The sequence below is a fragment of the Epinephelus moara genome, chromosome 24, assembly GCF_006386435.1.
Source record: "Epinephelus moara isolate mb chromosome 24, YSFRI_EMoa_1.0, whole genome shotgun sequence".
Lineage (NCBI taxonomy): Eukaryota > Metazoa > Chordata > Actinopteri > Perciformes > Serranidae > Epinephelus > Epinephelus moara.
The window spans coordinates 43,042,808-43,053,677 of NC_065529.1; the positions used below are offsets into that span (position 1 = coordinate 43,042,808).

Here is a 10,870-nt window from a genome sequence, read left to right on the forward strand (position 1 = left end):
AACGTTTAACAAGAAACAGATTTTGCTGACATGAAGACGTAGAGAACAGTATGTCCCAGCACAAAGGCAGACTAATAAAGTTAGAGGGTTTTGAAAGCGGTCAGCTGCTCCGTGCGGCACCACAACAAACATGGCGGCGGGAGGCGGCTAACGGCTAGCTGAAGGGAATTGCTGGGAAACCTCTAAAGCCGTTTTCTTGTAGAGGCTTTTTTAAACTAAATTACAGAAATCATTTAATTCGTCGTAATCTCAAGATGGAGTCCGCCCCGTTTCCAGAGGAGGTTTCGGAGAGGAAAGTGTGTGTTGTCGGGTCGGAGCTGGTGGAAAACTACACAGTAAGCTACGTCCGGGACCTTTAGCGTAGCACCCGTTAGCTTAGCTTAGCTTGTAGCTACACTTAGCTTTTGGTCTGTGAAAGTGACAGTGAGTTAATGTTGGAGAAAAACGCTATCAGTGGAAACATTATCTGCTCAGTTATTCTACATTTCCCCTGTCAGTCGTTATGTCTTTATCCTCCGAGGCTGGACTATAAGAAACGAAAGTACTGATAAGCTAACTGCTAGCTGCCGGGCTATCTGAGCTGTCATAATGTATTTTCAACGTTCCCTACAGACCTGACAGCCCAATGCAGCTTTTTATTTCTCGGTCAGAGACGATATTTAATGTATTTATGGTGTAACTGTCTGAACTGGAAAGTTTGACAGACAGGCAACCGCTGACATGGCAGGAAAAAAATCATGATTGTTCACCACAGCTCCTCAAATTATCTGTTTTTAACATCTAGATTTAAAAGATATATTCTTTATGTACAAAGGCAACAGCACCATGACATCCACAACATTCAGATGACAAACCCTTTATAAAAGCCAGGTAGTTTTCTTTGCTAAACATTTAAACAAATCATTACTGAAGCAGTTTTCGTCCAGTAAAAGAAAAAACAACAGTGCAATTAGGAGTGATATTTTAAAGGGCAATAAAATGTATGACTTTCTACAGTAATCATGAGATGAGTAAAAATTATCTTGTTTTAGATGTATTTGTGTGAGCATTGTTGAAGGAAGCCTGAGATCTAAGATTGTCAATGCCAACACCTCCTTCTGTATATTGATGTGCATATGACAAAAATAACTTGAAGGTTCACCATTGATGTTGGACATCAGCTCAAGGTCCGCTTACTGGAACTGTTATGAAGCTTTCAGCTGCATCCCACCGTCATCCTCGGTCTATTGGGCTTTCATAGAAATTGTTCAAGTGTTATCACTCCAGCAAAGTGTAGAACGTAGTTCACCTGACAACAGGTAGATGTGTTTAGAGGGGAGATGGTTCAAAGCTGGTGTTTGAGCATTCTTTATCCCTGCAGCTCAGGAAGCAGTATTTAATTCAGAGAAGTTGTTACAACTGAATGTCCTGCTGGTGTGTTTTAGGTCTACATCATCGAGGTGTCAGATGGAGAGCACAAATGGTCTGTGAAGCACCGCTACAGTGACTTCCACGATCTCCATGAGAAGGTAAAAGACTGATGTTTTGTCAAAGACTGTTACCTGCTAATATGTGTGTCACCTACCTAAACCTCAACCAAACCTTTAGCCCTAACCCTAACCACTGAGGGGGGCGCTACGCATCAACAGAAGTGAAACACTGTTTGACGATCACTTTCACTTCAGCTCATTCAGAATGTGGCTGCAAGGGTCGTGACAAAAACTAGGAAATATGACCACATTACTCCATAAAAATCCTTACACTGGCTACCTGTCACTCAGAGAACTGATTTCAAAATCTCACTCCTTGTGTATAAATCACAAGCGCCCAAATATATCTCTGACATCCTGATAGAAGAACCTTCTAGGACCCTTAGGACATCTGGTGCTGGCCTACTGACAGTCCCAAGAGTGAGAACAAAAGATGGTGAAGTAGCATTTTGTTATCATGCAGCATAAACCTGGAATATCCTCCTAGATCATGTTCGACAAGCCCGACTCTGGTCACTTTATGTCAAAGTTAAAAATGTTCCTTTTTTACATCACCAACTCCCTCTTGTAGTGACTGCAAATTCATTGTTAAACTCATTAGTCATTTTAATCTTCTTAAGTTTGAATTACTCTGGTGTGTGAGATGTCCGATACAAATAAAGCTGCCTTGCCTTTTACCCAGCATTGATTTTGTACTCCATCCAGGTAAACTAACAGAAAGACAAATATTTTTGAATTCAGTTTTGTGCTGTGATGCATGAAGCAGTGTTTCTTACACTAAGTTTACCACTGCTTAACTAAAGCACTACAGCGTATTGGTCAATGTTATAATGCCACAAGAAACCATATTTAAATGATAATTATTAGAGATGCACAATTTGGACTTCAGGGGCCAATAACTGTGATTGTCCATCTTGCAATTGAAAGAATGTGAAGTGGACAATAGAGGCTGCCTTTCTGATAAACAGACTAATTTTCCTACTCTGAATATAACTTTTACAAACACTTTGTCGTTACCATAAGACTGGCCAATTCTACTGACATCCTTCTTTATGTTACATGTGCTAACAAGCAGCAGTGCAACTGATGTTTACCTGTGAGACATTATACTTATCCTAATTATACTTGTGGTGTTCATTCACAGTCACAAAGTAACCACACCCCACTGCTGTTGTAAGAAAAGCTCCACATTACCGGATGGAATTCTTCCCTTAAATTCCATTATCGGAACAATGATTAATAATTTATATTTCTCATTTATCAGAAGATAATATACTGGCTACGGATATACTGTGCATCCCCACCCATTAATAACCATCATGCATTATGTCAGTGAAGCACCACATCCGTTCATTGAGTGCATTATTGCACAACTTTGACCAAATAATGTTGACCAAAGTTTGACTGTGATTGATTACCAGTGTGCTGTCTGAAAAGTGGTTGGCAGTAATGTACAGCAAATGTGATTTGAATTGAATGTGCTAAATCATAAAAATGACAGTATTACCCTTTTGAAAACTTAAGTTATTTATCCATGTTGAGCCCTGTGGGACATACGGCTGTTTTAAAAACTTTTGGAGTGTCTTAATTCATTCAAACTTGTAAGGGAACAGAGAGGAGGAACTTCCGACTGTGGTGAAAACACCTCTGGGTTTACACTTCTCTTACACACAAATCCTGTAACTAGCGATTAGTTTCAGCGATTAGATTTTGATGAGTTTGTTTATGTGGTAAAAATGTTAGTCACAATTTTTTAGAGTCCAAGCTGAAGTTTGTAAATGTCTTGTTTTGTCTGACCAGCAGTCCAAATCCCAAACATATTCAGTTTACAAAATGTAAAACAGAGAAGAGAAGCGATTCTTCACATTGGAGAAGCAGCACCGAGAAAGTGTTTGACATTCTCACGTAGTAACTTAATGTTTTTTCTTGACGTGTTTCCCCTCAGCTGACGGCAGAGAAGAAGGTAGACAGACGGTTGCTTCCTCCAAAGAAGATGTTGGGGAAGAACTCGAAAAGTCTGGTGGAGCGGCGACAGAAGGAGCTGGAGCTCTACCTGCAGACACTGCTACAGCAGTTCCCACAGGCCACACCCGCTCCGCTCGCCTGCTTCTTGCACTTTCACCTCTATGTGAGTACACCTGAGGCACATGCACAGTAACCTGTTCGGGTGCTTCAGACTTATGGTGCCGCACCTGATAGTACTCAGGCTGCGGGTACTAGTATGTGGACTTGTGAGCATTGCAGCTATATGATGCAGTTGAACATGTGATTTGACACCATAGGCATTCATCTGCTGCTATAACCTGGCTGCAGGGATCTGCTCCCATTCAGCCACAAGAGTATTAATGAGGTCCAGCACTGATGTTGGTGATGAGGTCTGGTTCACAGCTGGCATTCCATTTCATCCCAAAGGTTTAGAGTGGGGTTGCGGTCAGGGCTCTGTGCAGGCCAGACAACTTCTTCCACTCCAAACTGGGAAAGCATTTTTTTATGGATCTGGCTTTGTGCATGGCAGGCGTCGTCATGTTGAAACATGAAACGAACTTCACCAAACAACACAACAGTTTAATAGGTTCCTGTTAATCTCCAGTTATTAATTATTGGTCTTCCATAAAGCTGGAGGACTTTATAAAGTAACGATGCCAACCATTCTCTGGTTGCTGCTTCTCCAGTGTGAGGATTTGCTGCTTGTCTGTGTTGTTTATAATTGTAAACTGAATGTCTTCTGGTTTTTTAAAGGTTGGTCTGAGAAAAAGAGCAACTTGAAGTTGTCAGCTCTGGAAAATTGTGAATTTTGTTCACTGTTTTCAGACATTTTATAGATAAAACATTTAGTAATTGAAAAGATAATTGTGAGATAAACTCAACATGTATATCAAGATAAAAATCTTGTCTGGTAATTGGCTGCTCTCTTTTTTTAAAATGCTGTGACACAACCTTTACTGCATTAAAACCAGATACAAAAGGCTTTTATTTCACTTGTCTCAGTTGTGTCTCAACTTGTTGTGTTCTGGTTCTTAACACAGTGGTCATGTCAAAAGTTGCTGATTGGCTGAAAACTGTTTGGTGTGTCATCGGATAAAATATAATGAGAGTGTGTAAATGGTGATTATTTCAGAGGTTGAGAAGCTCTGCTGGAGGCTGGTGTTAGCAGCAGTTTAAGGCTTTGTGATGTCAGTGACAGTGGTCATATGATGTCAGTACAACAACAGAGCAGTGTTGTTTGAGCCCTCAGGACTCTGCAGAGTAAACAGCGGACAGAGAAACCCTCTGATGTGAGGAGAGATGGTCACCACGTGACTGTCACAGATGATTTTAGAAAAGAGTTTAATTGCTGTTTATTATCAAGCTGCATTAATGCTGCACATAACTGTTGTATATGTAACTGTGGTGGAAACAACTGAAACATGATGTTCACTGTGTGAGGTGAGCTTCACTCCTCTGCAAGTGTTGCTTAGTTCTTCAAATGTTGATTAACTTATCCAGGCTAGCATGATATTATCCAGCTAAGTATACACACTGGCCACTTTATTAGGTACAACTTGCTAGTACTGGGTTGGACTTCCTTTTGCTTACAAGACTGCCTTGATTCTTCGTGACATAGATTCAAGAAAGTGCTGGAAACATTCCTCAGAGATTTTGGTCCATACTGACATGAGAGAACCACATCCCAAAGGTGCTCTATTGGACTGAGATCTGGTGACTGTGGGGGCCATTGGAGTACAGTGACCTCATTGTCATGTTCAAGAAACCAGTTTGAGATGATTTGAGCTTTGTGACATGGTGTGTTATCCTGCTGGAAGTAGCCATCAGAAGATGGGTACACTGTGGTCATAAAGGGATGGACACGGTCAGCAACAATACTCAGGTAGGCTGTGGTATTTAAATGATGCTCAGTTGGTACTAAGGGGCCCAAAGTGTGCCAAGAAAATCTCCCCCACACCATTACACCACCACCAGCAGCCTGAACCGTTGATACAAGGCAGGATGGATCCATGCTTTCATGTTGTTTACACCAAATTCTGACCCTACCATCTGAATGTGGCAGCAGAAATCCAGACTCATCAGACCAGACAAAACAGTGTGTTCAAAACATTTATCAAGAAAGGCAACAGCAAACATCAGTAGAGAGTACAAACCATGTCCAGCTGTCTGCCGAGCAGGAAGGGATTCCAGTTTTTAACAAACTCCTTGTCTCTTTCAGGAAATCAACGGCATCACAGCAGCTCTGGCTGAAGAGTTGTTCCATAAAGGTTAGCTTCCTTCCTGACCTTTGACCTTTTCCCCCTCATCTAGTGTTTCTAAAACTGTGTTAACAATTAAGGAAATTCCTTCAGTGGAGTTGTGTGTTTCCACCCTGTGTAGCTCCCTGTAGTTGTCACTTATAACCGTTATAAAACACTAACTGTTGTTGAATTTAAGATATAAAATGCAGTAAACCAGAATGCTTCGACACTCTGAATCTACTGTACTTCATTAATCAGGGACAGTATACATTAATTGACATAATATATATATGGCAGATTTTAGTGAAATGCATTATTTTAATCCACAATTATAAAACCTGAGGTTACCCTTTGATTGCACAATGACATAATGTGAAACAGTAGCCTGTTAAGTTTAATGTGTTTCCTTTTTTGGTCGCTTAAAGCCTCAAAATATCTCAATACTACTTTTAATAGTTTGTGATCTGTCGCAGCTGAATCGTGTGACTCTGAGCTGCTGCACTGACCCAGTTTTTCAAAAGAATCATCGAAGTTTTATCTCCTCCTGGTTTGTGTTGTAGGTGAGCAGCTGCTGCAGGCCGGCGAGGTGTTTTCTCTCCGTCCTCTGCAGCTTTACTCCGTCTCCCAGCAGCTACGTCTGGCCAAACCAACCTGCTGTAACGGAGACGCCAAAACCGACCTGGGACACATCCTCGACTTCACCTGCAGGCTGCGATACCTCAAGGTCACACACCTCTAAATTTAGCTCAGAATCCCCATCGTACAGTGAAGTGTTGTGGTGGTGAATGTTCTCACTGGGTTTGTCTCTGTTGGTCAGATGTGTGGCACCAGAGGTCCAGTAGGAACCAGTAACATCCAGGAGAGCACGCTCCCCTTCGACTTGTCAGTGTTCAAATCACTGCTGCAGATAGAGGTAACTGTCTGTCTGTGTCTCTGTCTGTCTCTCCTAGAAATACTCTTGTTTATACACATGTAGAATCAGTGGGTAAGCCCATTCATAACAGAATATGTTCCCAGGTTAGAACCTGGTGACACCAGTTAGTAGCATATTCAATTCACTTCAGTTCAATTTTATTTCTAAAGCCCAATATCACAAATCACAATTTGCCTCAGAGGGCTTTACAGCATACAACATCCCTCTGTCCATGGACCCTCACAGCGGATATCACATTAGACACAGCAGGGTTACATACAATTGGATACTGCGATTCAGCTATTATGATAACTAACTCCATTTTGGACTCTCAGCCTCTCTGTTCAATCAAAGGTCAGCACTGGTAATACTTTTTGTAACTGGTGTAAATTAGTTTGTCAAAGTTCACCAACACTGAACTCGTTTGCTCAGCTCTGTGTGGATCCACATCACCCCCTCAAGTAAATCTGCTGCTCCCTGCAATGAAATAAGTGTATTTTTGCCTGAAATTTGAGTGTCATTAATACCGGTGTGAGCTTAATCACACACAGACCCAGGTTTGCAGCGGTTTTACATCACTGGCATTGCTAAAAACAGGGGGCGGGGCGGCAGGAAATAGCATGGGTAGAGTTGTAAACGTTAATTGCAGCAGCTAACAGGCCACCAACCTCTTCCTAAAAACTTGTATTTCACATGGATGGGCGGGGTTTCACAGGACTCAGCAGCGCATGCTTTGGCAAGCTCGAAGTCTCAGCACATGAGACTTGAATTAAGCACATGAGTTAATTATTTTGGTTTGATAGAAATGAGTAGTTGGACAGAGCGGGCCAATATCAGCTTTTTTTTTTTTTCTAAAGTCTGGAAAATTAGGCAGACTAAACTGAATAACACATTAGTATGAAGGTGTATAGAATATACTAATCATGTTTACTGTAACTTGAATGTTTGGTCTCACCTGTGTACATGGAAACTGATCATCGGCCTTGTAAGCCTGTTTGGGCATCTAGTGATGCAAGATAATGCACTGATATCCCCCATTTGAGTAGAATTTTGTTGTTGGACATAATTTAATCCATCTAAATGTCAATATATTTTAGCATTTAAAAGTTGTACATATTTTTCATATATCACATCATGATGGTTAGTTTGAGGATTAATCAACAGGTTAAAGTCATCTTTATTTTTTCAGAAATTCACTGAAAACCCAACAGGATCTGGGTGATATCTTCTGTCTCTCTGTCTGTCTTCAGATCAGTGAGTGCAGCTCTCAGCAGATTAGAGGTCTGTCGTCTCTGAGGGCGAGTCTCGCAACTCTGAGTATCCACCACTCCACAGAATCTATGATGGTACAGTTTAGATCAAATACTACTCTGTTGTTTACATGTTTATACAGTGTTTGATGTTGTGTACTGATGCTTGTGCTTTTTCCGGCATCCTCTAGTCGATCTTGGTCCCAGAGGCGTGCGAGTTCTCTCAGTGGGAGGCTGAGGGGGCGGAGTCTGGCTGTCCTGTCACCGCTGTCATCCCCGTGTGGAGAAACCTGACCACGCTGGACATGAGTCACAACAGCATCAGCGCCATCGACAACTCAGTGGTGAGACACGCCCACCAAACCTAAACACACTGTAAACTTTGATAATGGTGTTTAAAAGTCAGTTCCAGTATTTGATTTTTTTTTTCACAGCGAAATTAGGGGAAGAAATTCTGACAGAACCTGGTCCATTACATACAATATCTCAGATGTTGATTTGATACAGTCATGCTGGCTCAGTAGCTGTTGTATCAGGAGGACAGGTTTTTGATAACTCTGTCTTGACATGGGGCTAAAAATTAAAAGCTGGGTGTGTAAATAAAGGACAGTTTAGGTTCAATACACCAGGTGGTGTGAACTTACTCTGAGTTTTTGTCTGTTGTAGAAACTGATTCCTAAGGTGGAGTTTCTGGATCTGAGCCACAACCAGCTGTCAACGGTGGAAAACCTCCAGGTGCGTGACAGCGTGATCAAGGACATGAACACACACATTAAACTTCTGAGATTAAATGTGCAACTAAATAGTTGCAATTAAGCAGTTAGTGTTGGCTTTACACTCAAACTTAGGATCAAACTTATGCTCAGCTGCTGCATCAGCCAGCTGGTCCTATTAGACACACCTACAGAAGTGTAGTTTGTCATTAACAGTAAGATTGAAGTAACCGTCTTGTGGTTGCAGCACCTGTACAATCTGGTCCACGTGGATCTGTCCTATAACAACCTGCGGGTTCTGGAAGCTGCTCACACTCGTCTGGGCAACATCAAAACCTTGAGCCTGGCTGGCAACCACCTGGACCAACTGACCGGCCTCACCAAGCTCTACTCACTGGTCAACCTTGACCTCAGCCACAACCAGCTGGCTCAGGTAATCACACTGCTGACGTCCTGATGGTCCAGTGGTCAAAGTGACATAGATACATTATGGAAATATGTGCAAAGGACAAGTTTCCTGCATAGTTTTTGCATTAAAAGAAATAAAATTGATCACTTACAAAATCTGTTAAATATGTGATTACCAAAATAGAAAGAAATTGATAAATACAAGTATTAGTGAAATTACCAACAAGTAGCTGTAATTGATCATCCATATTATCCTTAACTCTCCTGATTTTGAGTCATCTCTTTACTGTCCACTCTCCAGTGCAAGCTGTGTAGAAAAACATTCAACTGTAGCTTAGTGAAAAAAATGGATTAACAATGGAGTCAGTGTAAGGATGGTGTGGTTTGTTTGTGACTTGTGTGTGTTTGTTTCCAGTTGGAGGAGATCAGGAACATCGGCTCTCTGCCCTGTCTGGAGAAACTCAACCTGTCCAGTAACCCCATGTGCATCATCCCAGACTACAGAACCAAAGTGCTGGCCCAGTTTGGAGACCGTGCAGCAGAGGTAGATCACCAAAACCACCACAATGTCAATATTACTACTGTCCTCGCACTACTACTTCTATAGCAGCCAACAGCACAAAAAGGGTTTACTTGCAGACTCCTCTCACACTGTGCCAGGGCTGGATGAAGGTCTAAATGAAGGGAAAGAAGGGGAAAGAATGTTCTGGGATGTTTTGTATTTATTTTAACCAATAACAGTCATCTTGGGTGGCGCTAAGCCCAGGAGGCAATGACTGACAGTATGACTGCTGCAACTATTTGTTTATCCTTCTACAGCAACTGTTGTTAATACTCTTGATTCTACTTCCTGTTTATCCTTTGTCTCTGCGTCCTCAGGTTTGTCTGGACGGTAAAGTGACGACAGAGAAGGAGCTGGACACAGTGGAAGTGTTGAAAGCCATTCAGAAAGCCAAAGAAGTCAAAGACAGGATGAGCAGCGGCGACAAGAAGGTACGATGTGTCGCACTGAATCATACAGCAGGAGGCCGAATCGGACATGCTGAGACCAGTTTACATGGTTTAATATGTATCAGTTATATTGACATACATTTTGCACTTCAAAGATTATTACATTTTGTGTATATTTATTTTTATATTTGAGTATTACATTGCAACATTATCAGTATTAGAGGAAAGTAACTCAAACTGTGCACTGATTTGACTCCTCTAAGACTCTGACCTTTGAACTCTCATGAGTCAATCTTGATCTCAAACCAGAGTTGAATGTTACATCTTTTGTAGTTGTACCCTGTAATCGTAGCTTCATAATGAATTAACCCTTTTGTAGAGGTTTTATAATTCTTACCTGATTGTAGACCGATTAGAGATCACCACCATTAGATGTGACTAATAATGAGGTTAATTACTAACAGATCTCTGAGGCCTGAAGACTGTGCACATCAGCAGCAGAGATCCTGTGAATCAAAGAAGTATAAAAACAAACATGATGGTTTGTGATCTTATTTATTGTAAAAAAAACAAAACAAAAAAAAACACAACTACGTAAATTAATCTGTGAAGTTCATTAGCTAGAGCTCTCTGATATATAGCATAGAGAATTATAAGGAATAAGAAGTATGAAAATAAGAGGTATATAGAAATGTGTGCATTATGCTACAGTGTTAAACACAATTATGGAAAGTAGGGGTGGACGATATTGCCCTAAAAATAATATCAGGGCTCGACAGTGCGAGCGTTTCACTCGCATTTGCGACTAAAAATAGGTGTGTGCGAACTGTAAAAAATATTTAGGGGCACATGTGCGCATAAAAAAATCAGCCGAAGCAGCCTATATTTTTGTCAATAAAAAATATGATAATCTAACCGCAAATGTTGGAGGAACTCCAGC

At 41.2% G+C, this 10,870-nt stretch overlaps 1 protein-coding gene across 3 annotated transcripts in view; it reads left to right on the forward strand.

The window, feature by feature from the left end:
• Nucleotides 1–127: 127 nt before the first annotated feature.
• nisch (nischarin) overlaps nucleotides 128–10,870 on the forward strand; it is a 43,749-nt gene continuing 33,006 nt past the window's right edge. For all 3 annotated transcript variants that reach the window (XR_007569459.1, XM_050038085.1, XM_050038086.1), the window contains exons 1-12: nucleotides 128–335; nucleotides 1,425–1,508; nucleotides 3,415–3,597; nucleotides 5,674–5,722; nucleotides 6,256–6,419; nucleotides 6,513–6,608; nucleotides 7,859–7,954; nucleotides 8,050–8,202; nucleotides 8,525–8,593; nucleotides 8,819–9,004; nucleotides 9,395–9,523; nucleotides 9,859–9,972. Coding sequence is in view for 2 of the 3 variants with exons in the window: in XM_050038085.1 (XP_049894042.1) it covers nucleotides 255–335; nucleotides 1,425–1,508; nucleotides 3,415–3,597; nucleotides 5,674–5,722; nucleotides 6,256–6,419; nucleotides 6,513–6,608; nucleotides 7,859–7,954; nucleotides 8,050–8,202; nucleotides 8,525–8,593; nucleotides 8,819–9,004; nucleotides 9,395–9,523; nucleotides 9,859–9,972 (1,404 nt within the window). In the remaining variant the exon portion in view is untranslated. The remainder of the gene's footprint in view (nucleotides 336–1,424; nucleotides 1,509–3,414; nucleotides 3,598–5,673; nucleotides 5,723–6,255; nucleotides 6,420–6,512; nucleotides 6,609–7,858; nucleotides 7,955–8,049; nucleotides 8,203–8,524; nucleotides 8,594–8,818; nucleotides 9,005–9,394; nucleotides 9,524–9,858; nucleotides 9,973–10,870) is intronic.